This window comes from Alosa sapidissima, chromosome 12, assembly GCF_018492685.1.
Source record: "Alosa sapidissima isolate fAloSap1 chromosome 12, fAloSap1.pri, whole genome shotgun sequence".
Classification (NCBI taxonomy): Eukaryota; Metazoa; Chordata; class Actinopteri; order Clupeiformes; family Clupeidae; genus Alosa; species Alosa sapidissima.
Window position 1 is genome coordinate 2,634,639 of NC_055968.1, and position 22,263 is coordinate 2,656,901.

At 40.2% G+C, this 22,263-nt stretch overlaps 1 protein-coding gene across 6 annotated transcripts in view; it reads left to right on the forward strand.

Moving 5' to 3' along the window:
* The window catches only part of cep350 (centrosomal protein 350), a 100,171-nt gene that overhangs the window by 39,701 nt on the left and 38,207 nt on the right, over nucleotides 1-22,263 (forward strand). For 5 of the 6 annotated variants that reach the window (XM_042056119.1, XM_042056123.1, XM_042056122.1 and 2 more), the window contains 5 exons: nucleotides 7,325-8,238; nucleotides 10,762-10,900; nucleotides 11,643-11,779; nucleotides 12,003-12,180; nucleotides 15,215-15,447. In XM_042056119.1, coding sequence (XP_041912053.1) covers nucleotides 7,325-8,238; nucleotides 10,762-10,900; nucleotides 11,643-11,779; nucleotides 12,003-12,180; nucleotides 15,215-15,447 — 1,601 coding nt within the window. The remainder of the gene's footprint in view (nucleotides 1-7,324; nucleotides 8,239-10,761; nucleotides 10,901-11,642; nucleotides 11,780-12,002; nucleotides 12,181-15,214; nucleotides 15,448-22,263) is intronic. The other variant, XM_042056121.1, reaches the window with a different exon arrangement.

The window sequence follows — 22,263 nt, forward strand, 5'->3', positions numbered from 1 at the left end:
TAAGCAGCCCAAACTTTGTAGGGTGGAAGACAAACATGTTCTCAGTATGACTGAACCATTAAAAGTTTGTACGGCATTCTCATTGACTTTTTACAAGGCCCTAGATTTGGAAAAAAGTGCTATAAGTGTGACATTAAGGGTAGGATAAAATTGTTTTTGTACGCATTTGGTATCAATCATTATTTTTTTCCACTATATACTATATTTCATTGTTCATTTCATGTTGCATCAATATTTGAGCTCTCCACATATAATAGGCTTGAAGATTTTAAGAATTAAACAAGGGGAGGTTGTGATTTTCAGTCATTTTCATAGGATTAAAATGGTGTGTGGGGTAGCTAGAAGGCACTTGAAAATCTATGTGAAAGTAGCTCAGTGTATGGGCATTTAGTGTACAAAGTGCCAATGTTGTACTAAAGATCAATAAATTGAGTCAAAATCGTTGTTTTGCCCCAGGGCCAAGAACGAAAACCCATAGGTACAGTGGGCATCGCTTTCAAATGGCCACTTCAGTCGCGCATTACGAGGCTGCGTGAAGCTTTAGTACCACTTTCAGCCACTGTGCGTTGCTCTGCCACTGTACATCGCTCTGTCAGTAGCCTGACTGCCGCCCCTTCTGAAAAACAGGAGGCTAGGCTACCTTTAAACGTAATTGTTACCGAGAGGAATCCCAGCCTACGAATTCAATAACAAAATAAATCGTAATTAAAACATTACCTCGATTAAGGCTACCTGGGTATGGCTTAAGGCTTGACTACACGGTGGTAGCGAAAATCGAAATCTGCTTTTGATAGCCTACCGGTGCCGCTCCACAAAATGAAGAAATATCTTAATTTGCTGTTTATGTTATTGTCAGTGTTGGGGGTAACGCAACTACGCAAATCAAAACAGTGTTTTAATTTGCCCTACTTCTTGACTGCAATGTAGTCAATTGACTGCTTGACATGTCATTTTTATTTTTCTGTACAATAAACAAATACATCTGCTTTATGCCGCAGAATTACATTCATATTTGGCTGACTGCAGACGCGCCACTTCCCTCCCCATATTCCAAGATAGCCTATACAAAAAGCACTTCATACTATCATAAAAAATCGTTAAAACGAATAGCTATTTGCAATTTGACAAAACACTGGTCCTCATTTTGCGAATGCGAGGACGATATACCTGTTGCATTTAGTTAGATGTCCGAGTCACGCATAATGTTTGAAAACCACTGGCTCGTAATAAACTTCATCATGTCCCCATGCCTACATTTTTGTGAGTAGCATAGAGATCGTTAAAAACAATAAAGTATGGCTCTCCGTTTTGGACATCGAAAACTTATTTTTAATAGACTATCGTCGAAGATGCTGACTTGCAAAAGCCTCGGGATAACACGTTATCTCCACTATCATCAGTCATGCCCCTTGATCAAAGTGGGGAATGAAATAAAAGTTTGAGAACCACTGGCTTAACAAGTTACCTGCAGTCCAGAACACAGAATCTGTTGCAATATTCTGATGATCGGCGATGATATCGGCAAATGTTTGTTTTCCAAAGTAAGAATTTCACTTCACCATGCACCTTCGACAATGAATAGCTCATTACACTTGTTACTGTTAAATGTAGGCCTACCTGGTATCATTACAAACATTATTCTGTGTCCTAAAACTGGCATATTGTATGGCATTGTGTCATGTAAGTTCGTTGCAAAATCTAGAGAAATGTGTGAGGTGGTCAGCGGGGGACAATTGAGACACACATTGGATTGTGTTATTACTTGAACATTCCACGCTATCCACAGCTGTGGTAGGCCTATCAGGGGCAGGAGGATTACTGTTAGCGCAGGCTTTATATAAAATTCTTCAACAGAAGGCCTCGAATGTTGTCTTGTTTGTGGCGCGCTTTGCTTCGCTTCTGTAATCTCGGCTTCATTGAAAATGAGGGCTTCCCTCAATGACCCTCCGAGAATAAATAAAGGTTGAATGAATGAATGAATGAATGAATGTCCAAAATAAAGGCCTGTGGTTTGCGCAGCCTACAGTAAATAACAGACCCGCCAGAATGTGCGTTATGATGCTTTTTTACGAGCAAAATGTTTTTGGTACCCTACGCACAATGCATGTTCTTAAATAACAATGATCATCAGTAATATTCGACCATTCATTTGGGTAAATGGGCAAGTGTGACCACCTTGATTGGCTGATTGGCTGATGATTTTAACGCAGGCATGATTCCAAACACCTCCCTTACGATGATGAGTGACAGGTGACAGGTCTCAGAATGCGTGCACTACACAAGGACGGAAGATGATGAATAATTGGGGCCGTAGGCTATTCACAAAGGTTTTTATCCTACTACTAGGAGTAGGCTACTCCTAAATCGCACTTAAAGATTTTAGCTTGGAGTTTTCTCAAAGCCTTTCAGACAACTCCTAAACTAGGAGTGAGTCTTCGTGGCTATGGATGACGTCATTACTCATGCACGAGCTTGACTGAAGTGACCACCTTGATTGGCTGATGATTGTAACGCGGGAATTCCAAACACCTCTCTTCCGATGATGAGTGACAGGTCGGAGAATGCGTGCGCTACACAAGTAGTGCGAAGGACGGAAGATGATTAATAACTGAATAAAAAGGCCTAGCCTAAATGAATAGAGTAAGGCAAAACAAATAGCCTAGTAGCCTAATGAAACATAGGCCTATGGATTGATGTAGTAGCCTACCTTTGCAACATTATTAAATTAATCTGTCACCAATATGCCTAGGCTACGTTTGCAAAGAGGAGAACATTTTAATTTGATTCACAATGAAACGTTACATTTCATTTACATGTTAACAATGAGTAGTTTTGGTTGTTGTTGGTGGCGTTATTGCATCCCTTTTATGAATGCAAAATTGTTCCCTCACGATTGGAAGCTCCTGTTGCGCATAGGCTACGCATTTCAAAACATCGCAACTAAAATGCCACAAAAAGCTGTTTATGAATAGGTCTTAGTGAGTTAGGAGTCCTCTCGACTTAAACTGTCCCAGACTTAGGTGCTACCTTTAGGTCTAAAATGCTTCGTGAATTACTTTTTGTGAAAAAACTAGGAGTCCTAAAGTTAGGAGTGAAACGCCCATTATTTTTAGGAGTTGCTCCTAAATTCGCCAGTTAGGAGCTACTTTTAGCCTTAAAATTCTTTGTGAATACGGCCCTGAATAAAAAGGCCTAGCCTAAATGAATCAAGGCAAAACAGCCTAGTAGCCTAATGAAACATACGGATTGATGTAGTATCTTTGTAACATTATTAAATTATTCTGTTACTATGCCTACGTTTGCAAAAGAGAACATTTTAATTTGATTCACAATAATGTTACATTTAATTTACATGTTGACAATGATTAGCCTAGTTTTGGTTGTTGTTGGCGGCGTTATTGCATGTTAGTTATGCATACAATGCAAAATTGCTTCCTCACGATTGGAAGCTCCTGTAGCTGAATAGGATTTCAAAACACGGCAAAATGCCACAGGTTTGTGAATAGATCTGTGAGTAAGGAGTCCTCTTGACTTCTTTTAAGCTGTCAGAGGTGGGAAGGTGTGATTTATTGGGGGCAGGGCGGATTAACTGGGCACAAATGTCTGATGGCCCCCCTTCCCCCCAGCCAACGTGAATCGGGTGGTTATTAATAGGCCTATCGTGAAGATTTTTCCTGCCATCTAAGGCACGAGCGCATCTGTGAGGCCAAGCCTCACCAAGTAGCTCTTTTGTTTACAACTAACATTCCATTTAATTAAACTGCTTTATAGGCTATGCCGAAATAGTTTTCAACATTTTGAATATTAGTGTTGGGTGAATTGAAATGTTCTCAAAGTAGCCTTATGGCTGAAAGCTGCTTGGGATCCCCCCCGTCAAGCAATATAACCATACAAACGCGCTTCCTGCACTCATTGTTTCAAAAGGAGTAAATTTGGCTTTGTCAGAACTGAAGAGCTGTGGACGGCACGGCAAGGTATGCCCAATGAAAATAAATTAATGCAACACAACACAGACCCCGCTTCTCTCGCGTCAATTACTGACAGTAACCTAGAATAAATGCATGGGGGAAAACACTTCCCCATGACAAAGACATCGTAAAAACACTGAAAGTTAATATTTTGTCACTAGCAACATACATCTGTCCTTTGTTAAATGTATTATGTTACAAGTAGCCTATGCGTAATTCTGCTTCATAAAGTTGAACAAATACATTTGCTTATTTCACAGAAAAATATAAATAGCCAGTTAGGGTCTACAGTGCAGAGTTGGTAAGTTATGGTAGGCCAACTTGCAGTAAACATACAAACAGGGGAAATTCTTTCTCTTGTAGCTGAGTAGCCTCAGGTGCGCATGTAGACATAAGGCCGAACATGCAAGCGCCAATGAATCGTGCTCTGACGACAATCACGCCGTTAAACTTAAATAGGTTAACATCACTCTAAGTTCGCCTTCAAGCAAGGAAAACGATGATTTGAAGACATCTGTTTCGTTGGAAGGGCAAGGGGTAGCAACAGGGCAACACAGAGACAGGCCCGATGGCAGGGCTGTTATGAAAGTATTAAAAATATGGGATATTCTACGGGAAAACATTAAAACGGCAAGACAGCGGGGGAAAGTTAAAATACATAAACACGGAAAAAGTTGGCATGCATTGTTTCGGTCCCGGCGCACAGGGATTATTTGTCATATTATTAATCACATATGATTATTTGTGAAATTGTGCAAACAGGCGCAACACATTGGAAAAGGAAGGACTGGTAGCATGCAAGCTCACGGGAAAGATTGATTTAAGAACGTTATCACAGTGTGTGGCTGTGGCGCGGGCGGAAGACAGCGACAATTGGCAGGGGAGGGTCATGTCTTTTTTAACAATTCTGTCGGAGGGTCATTGAACAATTTCTAGCAGGCAAGAGAGGGTCATGCAACTTGCAACTGAAGCACTCAAAATTCCTCCGGTGGCCCCTTCAATAAATAACGAACAGTCCCTAGATTGCTGCTAGGCTATATGTCTTGGTTCATGTCTGTTAACAACTCATTGCCGTCAAACGCATAGCCTATCTCGCAGTTGCATCCATTACAAACAAACATGCAATGTGAACGTCTGGGATTGGGGAGAGCACTAAATGCTCTACTGAATAAGCACGAAGTCAAACCTTTAAATGAAAAACACTCTTTAATAATGAAAAAATATATAAACCGCTAATGAAGTAAACTTGTGACCATCCAAAATCGTTTATCGCTTGTAACTCCATGATAACAGGATGTAACAGGAAGGCATTTGGCTGAGCAACGGAGGTTATTATGCTCTATATTTTGTCCAAATGATGTCTGTCTATCATCGTTGCACTTGGAGAAAACCAGAATGTTTAATTTGTCCTGCGTTTTTTCTACGGCTGCAAACGGGATTCACTCGCAGTTAACCAAATATTTCTTTATTAGGGCAGGGCAGGCATATTTCTGGCTATTAAATTATTTCTAAACCAGTCTGCTAAAGTCTGTAGTGAAGTCTGTGTAGGATTTTCCAGGCTCCATTTCTTTTTACGAGACACCCTGCTCACTTGAGCCATCTACCGGTTGTTTGGGTTGTTGCAGCGTCTCACTGGAAAAATACAAATTAAAGTCGCGTGATACCGCGTGATCCCACGCGCGGACCGCGAGTGAAGCTGGCCAAGTCGAAGCCCTGCCCACTGTATACAGTATAACCAAGTAAGTGTATTTATGCATGAATGAAACATGATACATCATTGGCACTTTATACACAAAATTCACAAAAAATTAATTTACAAGACCCTCAATATCACCAGTTTTGCATATCTAGGGCCTTATATAAAACTAATGAGCATGCAGTACAAACTTTTAACGGTCCAGACATACCGAGAACATGTTTGTCTTCCACCCTACAAAGTTTGGACGGGCTAGGAATAATACTTTTCAAGATATTAATGTCCAAACATGGCCTCCAAGATAAGGCATTTATGAGAGTGTAAAAACAATACAACATCATGGGTGAAGTTGATGAGTTTAACAAAAAGTAAGTATTTTTAGCAAGTATTTTTATCTATTTAAGACACCTGTGCTAGCAACCTTGTAGCTTATAAATAAAATAATGATAAAATAAATATTAATACAAATTATAAAAACAAACAAAAAAGCATAAAAACAGGTAGGCCTATGTGCATGTTTCACACCAAATAAAAATATTTTCCTCATAACTTTTTTAAACCTGGCAATCGGCGTCAGGGTTAAGAAAGCAACACCATTGGATTTTTATATCAAAATTTCAAAAGGCCATGGCTTGAAAGTGGTCAGAGTCCTACTGTAAATGTAAAAATCTTTGAGTACAGTATAAACAAAAGTTTATGAAGGGGGTACATTTATCTAATTTGCCACTGGATGGCAAGCGCCTCAAATTATGCACCTTTCAGTAAATACTGGATGAACATATTTGAGCAGGTTTACTTTCTTTTTTGTCATATTACCCACATAACAAATTAACAGGAAAACACCTAAGATGTAGGCCTATACCAGAAATAGTAAACTATTACTGGCCTATAACCACAAGGCCTACAATAAACCTGGTCAAATCAGTTCCTATCGAGGGTGACTTTGTAGTTCTTCAGCGCCCTATTTCTACTAGCCCTGCTGTCTGTACCACGTCCATTACGGACACTATCACAAATTACCACTGCAACCTCCGAGCTATGTTGGGCAGAGGGTCGAAATAAGCATGGTAGCCTATGCTTAGTGGACACCGTTGTAAACACGCAAAGACGCACCTCCATTCACAGACGCACCGTGACTATCACTGTCAATAGACGATCTATCATAATCTCCAAAAGGATATTCTCCTTCAGAGTCAGAATAGGTGAATAACATAGCCTACCTAAGACTTCATCACACGTGAACGTTTTTCAACATTTGGTGTAGGCCTATTTCTGCCTTAATTTGTGCAAAACTATGGCATGCATCGCGTCATTACAAATGCACGTCTTTGTGTTTCTCGCATGTAATACAAGTATTTCCTGAAAACTTTGTGCAGCGACTTAGGGTTTGAACCAAGGATTATTATTATTTTGACATACGTCGTGGGCCGGATTTGGGCCGGACGCGGGCCGGGAGTTTGAGACCCCTGAGCTAGATGGTATGAGACCTTTCCACTGGTTTAAGTATGCAAATTGCTGTCCTTACAGAATCAATGCAATCAACAAAATAATGTCTATCTCCTCTTGTTGCTTGTTGAGGGAAAATGTTTATCTGGATGCTTGTCTGTACACATTTTTATTGGTATTAATCTTAAATTGCCCTCTCTTTTGTGTATGTTAGCAGGAATGAGGTAGGCTTACCAACAAAGTCATCCTGGGTACAAGGCGATGGTCAGTGCTCTCCATCAAGACAAAGTGTGGCTATTCCTTTGATAACCCCACCTAAACAAACATTTCCCCAGTGGCCGGGCGAAGAATGGAAGAACTCTGCTCCTAGTCCCACCTGTTTGCATGCTCCAGCCCTCCCCGGCTCTCTAACAACCATGACTAGCAGAATGAGCCGTCTAGAAGTCTTAAAGTCTACAGCTACTTCCCTCTCCAACCGAATTGAGAGTGAGGCCCGGAAATTGCTACTCACTTGTAAGGGCAGCCAAATGTGTGTTTCAGAGTTGAGTGTGGACTTGCCAAATCACTGGGCTAGAATGGCCAGCTCCAATATTGACATTGTAGCAAAGCCAGAACACTCTGTGGAGAAAATTCAGAAGCTGCATTGTACAGGCCTGACCACTTATGATGGAACTCTTCCTGGAGTGGGAAATTTGTACACCCTCAGAGAACCACAAGAAAGAACGGCAGAAACTGCAAAAAATAAAATACCCTTTTGCATTGCTGACTCTAACTCCAAGTTGATGGACGGCAACCTAGATCAGGCTGAAGAAGAGCAAATCATGTTCCACCATGACGATTATAGCTCCAATGCAAGCTCCATCAGTGATGGCAGCCTGACTGAAAGGAAAGCCAATTCTCAGCAACCATCCATGCATGTTACAGTTCTAGACATCGATTGCATTCAGCAGGAAAGCTCACCTTTGCACCAGTTCTCTGTCTTCAGCAGTGGGAGGGACAAATGCAAGCTGTTTACCAGTGCAATACCTCAAGATGCCAGTACAGCTGCTTGGAAAGAGCTGACAAAGGGTAGTCCACACAGTGTCATTAACATCTTCACCAAGAATCTGCACAGCAGCAGTAGCAAAGGTCAGTTTTACATTATTATTCTGGTAAATATAACTGCTCTCATATGATGGGAAGTAGCAATGTGGGCTCTCTTGGGCCTCAGCGTTAGGATTTTCAGTGCACCTCCTGCACTGTTTTGGATGGATGATACTGTATACAAGATGCAATCGCATAGTACAATCATGGAAACTTTTGCTGAACATTAGCTCAAGTCCAAATTTACGGGCGAAATATTGCACACAAAAATCACACAGCTAAATATAGCTGCAAGCAGCAATGAGGGGACCAAGCAGTTCATCAGGCTGGAGTTATCATGGCAGCTCAATGCTATTAAATCAGACATATGGGTGTAAGCACTCACAGCAAGTTTCATGTCAAACAACCAAAATTGGCTAAAATATATGGTCACTTCCTGTTTGGCGGCCTTGCGGCCAATTTTCATTGGCTGTAATGGGTGAATGCTTTTGACTCTGTCTTCAAAAAGCAAGACATTAGTAAGGCTTAGACTGAAGATCATCTATGCCAGTAGTCCCCAAACTTTTTCTTCCGAGGGCCTGGCTCTAAGAGAGGGCCAGAGTATCAGAGTATATCAGTAACCATAAATAGCGTAAAATGTAGCTCAAATGAAATAATACTAATAAAAAAGACTTTAGCATTCCCAAAAGTATTAGCAGGGAGTCCCAAAAGTATTTTATTCAAAATGTGGGAACAAGCAATATCCTACAAATAATTTAAAGTTCTCAAACTATGACAGTTTTATGAAGTGCTGGCAAAAACATCTGAAATCACCTGATGAGAACTTTGTGAACTCTATGAACATTTGAACGAGTGAATAAAAATAGAAATAATTATCCCAGTAAGTCCCAGAAATATGACTTGAATAGAAGATAGTTAGTTATTAACAATTAATTGATAAACTTTTAGAATACTTTGAGCACTGATGCAGTCAGTATAGGCCTCTTACATTGTTTGTAGGTAGGCCTACATTTCATTCCCTTTTCAACGGCAAACGCGAAACAGCGCCAAAAAAACACCAGTGGACAAAAAGAGTATTACATGTGTACTGTTAAAGACTCGCCATAGAGAATGAATGGGGGAAATTACAGAGTCATAGTTTGACGATGTCGTACTCCCATGTGGGCCAGATGCTATATACCACGGAAATGTTTTGCTGGGCCACCCAAAATAAGGTGGCGGGCAGTAGTTTGGGGACCACTTATCTATGCCAAGTTTTGTGACGAACGGCCAAAAATTGTGACTTTTGGAAATGTTTTCATGTTCCAAGGTAATATCCAATATGACGGCCAGATTGGTATTGATCAGACTAAGGACCTCCCATAGTATTAACAAACACAGCTAGTAAGTTTTAAATCCAAACACATCAATAGTTTCAAGCCAAAATAAATTTTTGCTAATATCAGTGCCCCCCTAGAAGTCAAAGGTCAAACTTCTTGTGCATCCTCACAATGGTGTCATGAGTCCATTTACTAAATTAGGTTTTGATACATGAAAGCATTGCAGAGATACTAGCTGCCATGGGCGAACGTGTTTGTCAATGGCTCCAGAAAGTATTGCCGTTGTAACACATGGTCTGAATATAGTCTGTGCCAAATATAGTGAAAATGTGGGACCAAGGAAAGCTTTTTGATTTTTGAAAAATGCGGAAAAATCCAATATGGCGTTGAACTTCGCTTGGTCCAAGGATTCCAATGGTACCTCAACTTGGAAAATCGGGCAAACAAGTCAAAAGATACGCGTGTGAACACACGTCCAACTTTGACCAGTTAGTGGTGCTGTCTCCAATGAGTGTGCCAAGTTTACGAGACGGTTCTATGGGCTGCCATAGACTTTAATGGTAGAGGAAAGAAGGTAGAAACACCTTCGCAGCTTCGCTTATTATCAGTGCAGTACTCAGCAGTGAAGAGGAATGCCTCTTGTCTGATTTAAAACATAATGAATAATTTGACCGGACTTGATGTAGAAGGATACCACAGTTTCCCTTTTATGTCTTTACACAAATCCCAAGCTTTGTCCTTGTAATGTTTCCAAAATCATTTCAGTGGTTCATCAACTCGTAACAGGGCGAACGGGCGAACGCTTTGCGGCCCTCTATCAGCTATAACCGCACTATCCAAGTTTGCCAGATCGGGTAGCGGACCTGTAGTTCGATGGAATGAGACATAAGAAACTACAAATTTGACTTGCTTCAAAGTCACAATACATCATACTTTCATAAAATCATTCAATATACTCTACCTTGTCTGTGGACAGGGTTATTTCCAAAGCCGGTGCTGGATAAACAAATACCGTGTGTGCGACAAAGGAAAAGTGCTTTGGTGTTGCTTTAATTATAATAATGTTCTATGTAATGTTCAGCATCTTAGATAATTGCTACTGTAATTTCGCCCTTTTTATTTTTGGCATTTAATTTCTTGTATCATTTTAGTCCTTCACCGTAGCTCTGTATTCTGTATTTGTAAAGTCTGGGACTGGATCTCCCACTCTGTTTGATGATGCTCTCCACTATATTTTCTCTTTACCCAGTAATGTCTGACAGGAGAAGTGGGAGATCTAGTCCTGTCTCCTCCACTGGTCATTCTGAGGGCCATCGTGAGAATAACATGTCCTCACAGGGTAGTAACTCCAACAGTAAACCAGTCATCAGGAATCCAAACAGGCATAGGTATGTCAATGCATCTCCTCTTTTTAGATTGAAACAGATTTCAGTTTTCTCAGCCATGTAGTTTAGTATTCATGTAGCATTTTATGAACAGTATTGGAGTATATTGTCTTAGATTGTGTGCACTTTGGCAAGCCAGTGACTGTTTTGGCTCTGAACTACACTTGGACTACACAAACCTTAATCTTCTAGTTCTAGTTTCTAGTTGTTGATTGACTTGAGGTATTTTAATTGTTATGCACTGAATTTCTTCATAATCTGTCCAATGCCTCCAGGAATTTGTGATTGTAGGCTATTGAAAGTTTTAGAAATAGATAGAAATATGTCAAATGGTGAATGTAATGTAGTATGAAGTCTTGGGTTTATAAGCCTATGTTTCTGTTATAGGACAGGGACCAGACATTTTTTGGCTAGATTATTAGGCTTATTATTTGGCTAGAAGGATTTCGGACATAATATAATAAATATGCTCTATGCATGAATTCATTAATTTAAGTGTACTTGTATTTGAAATAAAATTCACACCTGGCAGCAGCTGATGGAACACATGATTAATGTATGTAAATTAATTTGAAGACTATACCAAAACAAGTTGGCTATAAAAAACAAAATATAAATTCCTGTATTGTGTTGCTATGAAGGCGTCCCTGATGGAGCATTAATTGTTACAGCATTCCCACATACATATTTTAAGAAAATTGTTATGAACTCTGTTATGTCTATGTTGTGAATGTCTTTATTACAGCATCAGCAATGTAGCAAACAAGCAAGGAAATAGTCCTCAAGATGACTTAAAACATGAGAAATCAGACACACAGTCCTTCTCCCCAGTGGGATCTCATGCATCATCATTCTGCTCTGCTTCTAGTTCCCTAGACATGGGTAAGATATGATCAGTTCTTCATAGTAAAGGACTGATTGCATGCCTTACATCTTTAAAGCGATGGTTCGGGGGAATTACTCCGAACCATCGCTTTAAGATGCAATATTCTCTGTATTATTGTCTAAATACATCAATATTTAGCATGTTGGATGGATTTGCTCTTCTAATTGTTTTGATTATATTATTTATCTGATCTAATATAACTATCCACTTTTTCATCAGAGGCAAGTGTTGATGTCACACTGGTGGAGGGTTTGCGAGATGACTGGTCTGCAGTCATAGAGCCTGGGTGTTTGGGTTCCATGAAAGAGAGCTCTAAGGGGAACTCTACACACAGTTCTCTTAAAGGCTTGGACACTGACAGTACAACAGGGGCTGCTTCAGTCTACTCATTGCATAGGTATGTGAGCCTCTGCCAGGATTTCCCTAGAACCAGGCAACCCTGGCCATGCAGTAACGGTAAAGTAACAGGTGTGTTCGCTACAAAAGGCTAAGGTAGTAAGTATACTTCGACACCTACGGTCTGCGGATGGGGCGGATGACGCAAATTTCATCATCCACACTTGCCTTTCTGTGATGCACCATGATATTTTTTTTTTCTGGCTTTAATCAGATAGGACAGTAAAGAGAGTGACCGGAAGCGAGCGTGTACGGGGACCCGTATATGGTATGGGCGCTGTAACCAGTTGCGCCACGGCGCCCCCCACACCAATACATTTTAGCACACTAGCTGAAGGGTCTAGAAAAAACACAAGCTATACACACTAATTATTTCTTTTAACTGACACCTTCGTGCAGTAGCCTACAGATGCACATTTTCATTTGAGTGCTTGTTTTATGGGTGTGAGGGATCGAGCAGTCGACACAGGGAGCCAGGATTGCAAATTACGCAAAAATGGTTTTATTACCAAAGATCAATAAATTACTTTTTTAAATAAATTTCTGTGCCCAAAATAAGGGTATCTAAACAGAATAAACATTAACCTCCGATGCAAACCTCCGACATGAACACACAGCAACAACTGACAAAAGGAGACAAAGGGGAACTTAAATACAGACTGGCCAGACCATGAATAACTAAAAGGGGAACACCACAAAATCAATTAACTTTCAGACATTACCAAAACATTCAAAACGATAACCTCACATAATGCTAGCAATAAATAAACTACACAAAGACATTTGGGAATAAACACAAAAGAATCCAACCAGAAAGACAATAAACACAAAAGGCTCCTCCTTCCCCCATGGCAAAGATGTGAAATGGATGTGGCCATAGATAATTTAAACCAGCGGAACGTGCCGCTCTGTCTTGACAGTCAGGAAGTCCGCCCGGATCAAATACCATGACGCACACAGCTCCCGGAGTCTGAATCAACAAAATGCGTTAAATAACAAACTCTAATTAACAACAGAACACAACTGATAAGTTGCGTGCACTCAACCACACAATCACATACCATTGAACTAAGCAATAAAGTCTGTATGTTGTATGAAAGCAAAAGTCTATGTGTTACGTTTTTACCTGGTTGCCACGTAGTGTTGCTAAACATAGAGGGTGCATGAATGTAGACATGTAAACATCAAAATGTGTGAGCATATAATTATGAAAAATCAACATAAGATTTAATGAAAAAGGGAGTTAATGCTTTCGGTGTGTGGCCGCTGTGGCGACCTTCACAATGGGATTAAAACTACAGGAGACTGTCCAGTTTTATTTTATTCTTTCATTTTATCACCCTTGATTTTGTATAATTTTTACACTCTCAGAAATGCCTTATCTTGGAGGCCATGTTTGGGCATTAATATCTTGAAATGTATTATTCCTAGCCTGCCCAAACATTGTAAGGTGGAAGATGGGCATGTTTTTGTTATGATTGGACAGTTAAAAGTTTGTACTGCATGCCCATTAGTTTTATATAAGATATGGAAAAAAGTGCAAAACTGGTGATATTGAGGGTCTTATAAACTCATTATTTTGTATCTACATTGCACCTATCATTATTTTGTCTGTAAGTACAATACTTTATTAATGTTGAGCCAATATTTGAGGTCTTTGCAACAAATGCATGTGACGATATTAAGGATAAAACAATACGTGATTGCATTTTCTGGTAATGTTCATAGGACTAAAGGGGGGGGGGGGGGGGGGGGGGGGCATTTACTTTGTACACTAAATGCCCATACACTGAGCTACTTTAACATATATTCTCAAGTGCCTACTAGCTACCCCAAATACAATTTTAATTCTATGCAAAAAACACAACCTCCCTTTGTTTAATCCTTGAAATCTTCAAGCCCATTATATGTGGAGAATATCGGTACAACATTAATCAAATATAGTATGTAAATAAATAAATAATGATTGATACCAAATGCGTACAGAAACAAGTCTATACTGCCCTCAATGTCACACTTTTTGCACTTTTTTCCCCCCAATCTAGTGCCTTGGAGACAATGAATGGGAATGTCGTACTTTTAATGGTTCAATTATGCTGAGAACACGTTTGTCTTCCACCCTACAAAGTTTGGGCTGTCTATGAATAATACTTGTCATTATAATAATGCCCAAACAATGATTGCCAGAAAATGTGATTTTCAGCCTGTAAAACTGAAGTAATTCCAAGGGCTGAAAATAATATGAAGACAGGATTTGAACAGAAATATTTTACAGGCCTTACTTATGGGACCCATTCTTGATATAGACAAGGTTTGAACAAAATCTGAGACAGTGCAGCAACAACCTCATCTGATTTGACACAGAATGACCCAAATAATAAATGGTAAACTCACACAATATTAAACGATCCCATGCTTTTTTCATCAGTTTGAAAACAGTTAGACCTGCAGGAATGGTAGTTTTAGCAGGCCCTGACAGTCCGCCACTGATTAGCAGTATATTTATTACTACTATTTTATCTCTGATCTATTTGTAGAGCATACCAGTTTCACATTTCACTACAAGTTGTATACAGTTTATAAGTATAAACAGACAGTTAAAATAACTTGAACTTGAAGTATTCAGGGATTGATCAGTTGTGAGTTTTTTGAGGCTTCCTTAACTGGTAGCACAATCTAGGGATCATGTTGGTTTGATCGGTTTTCTTTGGTTATATATCGGTTATTCTTTGGTATATAACTACTAAGTTTGTGTTTGATAGTTTGTAGTTTGGTATTTTACTATTTTATCATTTATTATTATTATTACTATTATTATTATTATTGTTATCATTACTTTTTTTTTGTTTTCTGCTTTGTTTTGTTTGTTTGTTTGTCTGTCTGTAGAGCGCTTTGTGCTTGAAAAGTGCTATATAAATACATTTTATTATTATTATTATTATTATTATTATTATTATTATTATATATTAACTAATGATCTGTTTTTTTGTGTTGCTTATTCTTGAAGTATTTCCTACCTTTGTTCTCTTTTACAGCCTATTTGTGCACAGCAAGACAAGCCAAAGAAGGACAACTGTATGCCCCTCAGCTGACTCTGATCCTACAACCAGCTCTAAGGGCAGTAGCCTAACTGGTGATAAGGGAGGGGTTGTGGAATCACCTTCTCCTAACTGGGCTCTTCACAGCACTTCTGCCATGTCTTCATCGCTTAAAGGAAATGCCAGTCCTGCCCCCAACAGTAGTGTTGCCGAACCAGTAGTAACTGCAGGTAAGTCTACTGTAGGTCAGGGGTGGCTAACCAGTCCAACATGAAGAGCCAAAATAAATTTCCACACAACTCAAAAGAGCCGCACAACAAAAAAAGATGCCCACACTACAACAGCGACTTAGGCCTACAGTTTAAATAGATCTTCTCTTTTTCATTTAAAGTGAGACACTTGGCAGATGCTACAAATTATCGTTTTCAGGAATGTGTAGCAAGCAACAAATCTGACACACATCACAAATTCCCCATCACTGAATGACTTATTAGCATGAGAAATGCTCCAATGTAACAACTGATAAGATGCCAATGTGACCGTCAAATGTTCCGTCAAGTGTCTGCTTCTCTGACTGACGTCTATGTATCCTACCTTTACCTTGTACTTGCAAAGGTCAGTGACTTTGGGAAATGTTCAGGTTTGAAGCTTTATGCAGCAGTTAAGTCTGGCATACCAAGTACCAAACTAACGTGTTAAACACGTTTTTTAACAGTGTTATTTTGGTTACGTTGACATCAACCAGAAGGGTTATGCTAGCCTACAAAAAAGATTAATCCTCCTTTTGAATGTCCGTGTTCCTCTTTCTATTTACTCTTAGCATCAGGGTTTTCCTGATTGCAACAGTAGCATTACACCTGGCTAAAGAAACAAACGTGTCTGCTTCTTTATGGTCTAGATTCCTATCCATAACATGACAGTAAAATTATTTTAATTTAAACATCGCAGCCTAACTATTGTCAGTACTATCAACTTATGAAAAGCATTTTCATTTGCCAGAAATATAGGCTATTTCAAAAAATAAAAAACTATAAATCCAAGGAGAAGTGAGAACATCAGTTGAGCAGCCGCGGGCCGCACGAGAAGAGGCAAAGAGTCTAGATTAACAGGCCAACTACTTGCACAAACAATAGAAGGGGATTGTGTAATTGTGTTGTGGCTTACAAAATGAATCAGATATAATAGAGATGCACTGATATGGAATTTTAGGGCCGATAACGTTAACCGATATTTATTGGTTTGTTGTGGCCGATACCGATACGATAACCGATAATATTACTCTTGAAAAAAAATGTGAAAAGTGAATTGGGGACAGTATAAGCATAATTTAATTGCAGTAATTTTACCTACCATCAATGATGGACACAACTCATAATAGTCCTCAATGGCATTGGTTCCCAAAGACTGGGTCGCGACCCACGGGTGGGTCGCAGGAGATTTTATTTGGGTCGCCAGCACAATTTATGTTGTGTAATAGGCCTAACTTATACCATTTAGCCAGGAAAGCTAACAGTTTTCTACTAGGATCTAGTTTGTTAACTACAGTCACGGCCCTATGTGCAATTTTGCATTTAGAATAGCTCTGAAACTGGGGGGCGAACGCGTCACAGAGGGGACAGCGTGGACATCTCACTCACAAAATGAAACCTTTCTGCGGGGCGTCTGCCATGGACCTCGCAGTTGCAAAATGCAAGGGACATGAATCAGCCTTTTTGCACAAACATTAACGGACACCATCTCTTCAGCTTGACCGATTAAAATCTAGTCAACTAAAGCAGACATCCGTATACCGGACATGGCTATTCAATTTGCGTCATAGGCTGTAGATATTTTCAATTGTAGATGCACTCTTTAAAGTAATAGCAACCTCTTCACATTCCTTAATATTTCGGATTTAAAACACACTACAGCACATTATATTAGGCTACAGTTTAAATGGACATTTTAAACGCTATTATTTCCTCTCGTTTTCCACCTTGTGAACTCTACTAGGCTAGCCTACAATAAAGGCACATTATCTTTTGGCTATTGCACAAAAGCCTCTTGTTCCATTCTTACAACATAGCCTGTCACAACATACCGTGACAGGCATATCTTTTCGGTAGTCATTTCCAACTTTCCACGCTAATGATGCTCAAAATGCAACACAACTGTGCTCAAAGCAGGATGAGAAAAGGCTGAGGTTGTGTGTTTGTACAAAACTTTTTACAGCTTTGAAAGTATTTACTGTAGAATAGTTTTTTTTTTTGAGGGGGGGGAGCATAGAAAACTTTGAGAACCTGTGGCCTAAAACAATAAAACAATATTGGTGGATGATTGTTTGCTCTGAAGTGAATGGGTCGCGATGGTCTGTCATTTTTAAAAAGTGGGTCCCCAGAAAAAAAGTTTGGGAAACACTGCTCAATGATATAGCAGTCAACAAAATAGCAGTAGCCTAGACCTATGTGTGGCTCCTTTAAGGGAACCTGACGTCAGTGAGTTGCGAGTGAGTGGCCAGCGACAGTGTGTGAATTGTTTTCATATCTATGGAGTAAATGCTCAACGCAGATAAATGGCTAGAAGCTGGGAAAAGCTAGTGACCAAATCAGAGTTTGTGAGGGAAACTTATGTTTAGTTTCAACTACGACTAACTGAATAAAGCGGCAACTCCTCGGACTGCATCTTGTGTCTGTCTACTCTGTTGCGCTCAACCAGCTGCAGCAGAAATGAAAGGGGTTAGCCCCGAAGGTTTTAATAACTTTTATAATGATGACCTGTCTGGAACTGAAGCAGGAATGGTTAACATTTCTCTGTAATAATAAAAAACCCAAGCCAACGAAATGCAAATACAATACTAAAATACAACTTAGAACTACTTATCCACTCACCGAAGAGTTTGTTTAATTGTTCCCCCGACTAGCACAGTAAAGTGCAAACACACCAGCACAAGAAGGCTCTAGGTAGGCTGAGCTCCGCTCTGCTTAGGTTAAACTGAGGATCATTCACGAGAGGATTTTGGGCTGCACAGATTCAACGCAGATCTACAGATCTTGTTAGAATGGTATATAGATTGGTAGAATATAACAGCCAAATATAGGCCTTTGGCTGACCCTGACTTCTAAAGATTGGCATCGGTCATAGAAAAACCTAACCTATTTTCATGATCAGGGTAAGCACTTAACATTTTCTGCACATATGTCTGTGTGCCTCAAAATATGTGATTATGTTGGCAAACTACTGTATGTTGTTATTAATTACTAGACGTTACAATTGTGATGTCGAAGAAAGCAAAAAATAATCATACATTTAATGGAAATGGCATGTGAAATTTCCATCAAACATAAGTTCAGACATATAGCTAAGCTGGTTCAACTTATTTAGCAGAGGGAATACTTCAGAAATCAGACATGGGATGTTGTAAAAGGTTGTTGAACAAAAATGAAATCTAGGATGTCCAAGGATCTCAACCTGGGTGGACAACCTGGTCAACAAGCTACTGGAAACCCACAGGATATGTTCCAACGATGTGTCCCTACCTCAAAAATAAAACTTTGAACCTGATTACACAGTCACGATCAAATCCCATCATTCTAATCTGACTGTATATGTCTCTGATAGTTTGTGCTAGAAATTAAATAAACACATCTACAGACACAGTGGAAAACAAACTTTCAAATGATGCATTGGTTATGCAAGTACTCTGACAATTTTTGAAACATGAACATATCTTAAAAACAATTTTGGCAGATAAGTGAATCAATGAAGAGCCAAACCAACATTATAGATTTTAAAGTCCAACGTCAACATCTCCTCTCTGTTATTATAATTTTCGCCATTTTGGCCATTCAAACATGTTTTTTTTCACATAATTACTTGGTTGTTGCCTTTTCGGTAACAGTACAGTATCGCACATTGCACATAAACACATGACACTGTCATGACACATGAACCCTAATCCTAACCTCTAACCCTAATCCTAACCCTAACCTTAAACCAAATCCTAATCCTAACTTGTTATGGATTATAAATTTTAAATTATAAAATATATTACTTGTTACGTAACAATAGCGCCGAAAATGGCAGCTTTGTTTTTCGCTCCTCATCTTTCCTATCTATTTTTGATAACATTACTATGTATATACTTCATTTTTCTACAAAAAGCAAGCGGTCTTATTCAGTATGACAGAGTGACATTACTGGACATAAACAACTCACTGTCAGCTCATGTGGAGCCGGAGTTTCTAAACTGGGACCCCGCACTCACTCGGGACGCATCTTCCCCACTGTTGCCATGGACGAGACGCCGCCGCCGCCGAAGAGGTAGGAGAGCCGGTGTATTAGTGAGACTGAGACGGCGTGCAAATCGACCACCGCTCCCAAGCATCCTTTTGGCCAATGTTCAGTCTTTGGACAATAAGATGTGCGAGTTGCGTGCAAGGATCTCCTTTCAGAGAGAAATTAGGGACTGTAATTTCATCTGTCTCACGGAAACTTGGTTATCGGAAGATGCGCCAAACCATGCTATTTCTCCCACTGGTTTCTCTGTGTTTCGGACCGACAGGTCAAAAGAACTATCGGGTAAAGTCAGGGGTGGAGGGGTGTGTTTCATGGTTAACTGCGCTTGGTGTGACCGTAAGAATATCCACTCGATCAAGTCTTTTTGTTCTCCAGACATAGAATATCTCACCATTCTCTGCCGTCCATTCTGGTTGCCAAGAGAATTCACGGCTGTTGTAGCAACCGCAGTATACATTCAACCGCAAGCGGATGCAGAGCTCGCGCTAAAAGAACTGTACGCGATTATCAGCAAAACGGAGAGCTTACATCCAGAGGCTGCTTTTATCATTGCAGGCAACTTCAACCACGCATCTCTGAGAAAGATACTGCCCAAATACTTCCAGCACATAGATGTAAACACACGTGGAAATCGCACACTAGACCACTGCTATACTCCCTTCCGCGATGGGTACAAGCCCCTCCTCCGCCCACCGTTTGGCAAATCGGATCACTCTTCTATCCTGCTCCTTCCAGCTTACAAGCAGAAACTGAAACAGAGCCCACCCACTGTCAAAACCATTTGCTGTTGGTCTGAGGAATCAGACAGTGCACTGCAAGGCTGCTTTGAATGCACTGATTGGGACATGTTCCGTGATGCATCAAATGGGGATATAGATGAATACACAGACAGTCACAGGATTCATACAGAAGTGTGTAGAAGATATTGTTCCAACAAAAACAGTCAAAATGTATCCAAATCAAAAACCATGGATAAATAGCCAAGTAAAATCTGCTCTCAGAGCTCGGGATTGTGCGTTTGCCTCTGGAAACAAGGAGCTGGAGAAAAAAGCCAGATATGACCTGCGGAAAACAATCAAAGCAGCAAAAAGAGAATATAGGCACAAGATTGAGGAACAGCTGGAAGGGAATGATTCAAGGAATATGTGGCAGATGTGAGAGACATGATTTCAGATCTGAAGGGGAAGAAATCCAACATCCAAGTCTCTCACCCCTCACTTGCAGATGAGCTGAACCTGTTCTATACACGTTTTGAGGTTAACATCAAACCTCCAGTAAGAGCCCCCTCCATTTCTCACCTCTCTGACCCAGACCTAATGCTCACAGTGGCTGATGTGCAGAAATCTTTCAAGCAAGTCAACATTCGGAAAGCAGCAGGACCTGATGGGATTCCAGGCCGTGTAATCAAAGTGTGTTCAGAGCAACTGGCTGATGTGTTTACAGACATCTTCAACTTCTCCCTGTCCATGTGTGTTGTACCAAGCAGCTTTAAGTCATCTATTATTGTTCCAGTGCCTAAGAAAAAACAAATCACCAACTTGAACGACTGGCGACCTGTGGCCCTCACCCCCATCGTGAGTAAATGTTTTGAAAGGCTTGTGAAGAACATCATCTGCAAAATGATTCCACCTATGCTTGACCGTCAGTTTGCCTACAGACAGAATAGATCTACTGATGATGCCATCACCAGCGCACTGCATACCTCCCTGACACACCTGGAGAAAAAAGACACTTATGTAAGGATGCTGTTTGTAGACTACAGCTCGGCCTTTAACACCATTGTCCCCAATATACTCGACGGCAAGCTCAGGAGTCTAGGAATGCACAGCGGCCTATGTAGCTGGATACTGGACTTCCTCTCTGGACGAAAACAGGTGGTGAGAATGGGCTCCATCACATCCTCCTCCTTGACCATCAGCACGGGAGCTCCGCAAGGTTGTGTTCTGAGCCCTCTCCTCTACTCCTTGTATACGCATGACTGTGTGGCTATACACAACACCAACACCATCATCAAGTTTGCAGATGACACCACTGTAATCGGTTTAATCACAAACAATGACGAAACAGCCTACAGAAACGAAATCAACAACCTTATGAATTGGTGTAAAGGAAACAACTTGTCTCTGAATGTGTCCAAGACAAAGGAATTGATAGTTAACTTCAGGCGGAAAGAACAACAGTTTGAAGCCATTAACATCAATGGTGAGACAGTGGAGAGGGTGAGAGACTTTAAGTTCTTGGGCGTTACCATCTCAGAAGACCTCACCTGGGACAGTCACACTCAGCACACTGTAAAAAAAGGCCATCAACGTCTGTACCACCTCAGACGATTGAGAAAGTTTGGTATGCGACCCAAAATCCTAAGGTCTTTTTACAGAGGCACCATTGAGAGCATCTTGACTGGGACCATAACCGCATGGTATGGGAACTGCTCTCAATACAATAGGAAAGCACTTCAGAGAGTTGTGCGTACAGCACAGACCATATGCGGCTGTGACCTACCCTACATACTGGAGTTATTTGAGGGAAGATGCATTAGGAAGGCAAAAAAAATCTTGAATGATCCTAGTCATCCCAACCATGAACTATTTGAGCTATTACCATCTGGCAAACGATATAGAAGCTTGAAAGCTCGTACCACCAGACTCCGAAGTAGTTTCTTTCACCAAGCAATTAGATTGCTGAACTTATGCTGAAGACAAGGCACTTTTTTTTTTTTTCCTACACACACACACACACACACACCCTTTCATTTATTTATTTTTTGAGGA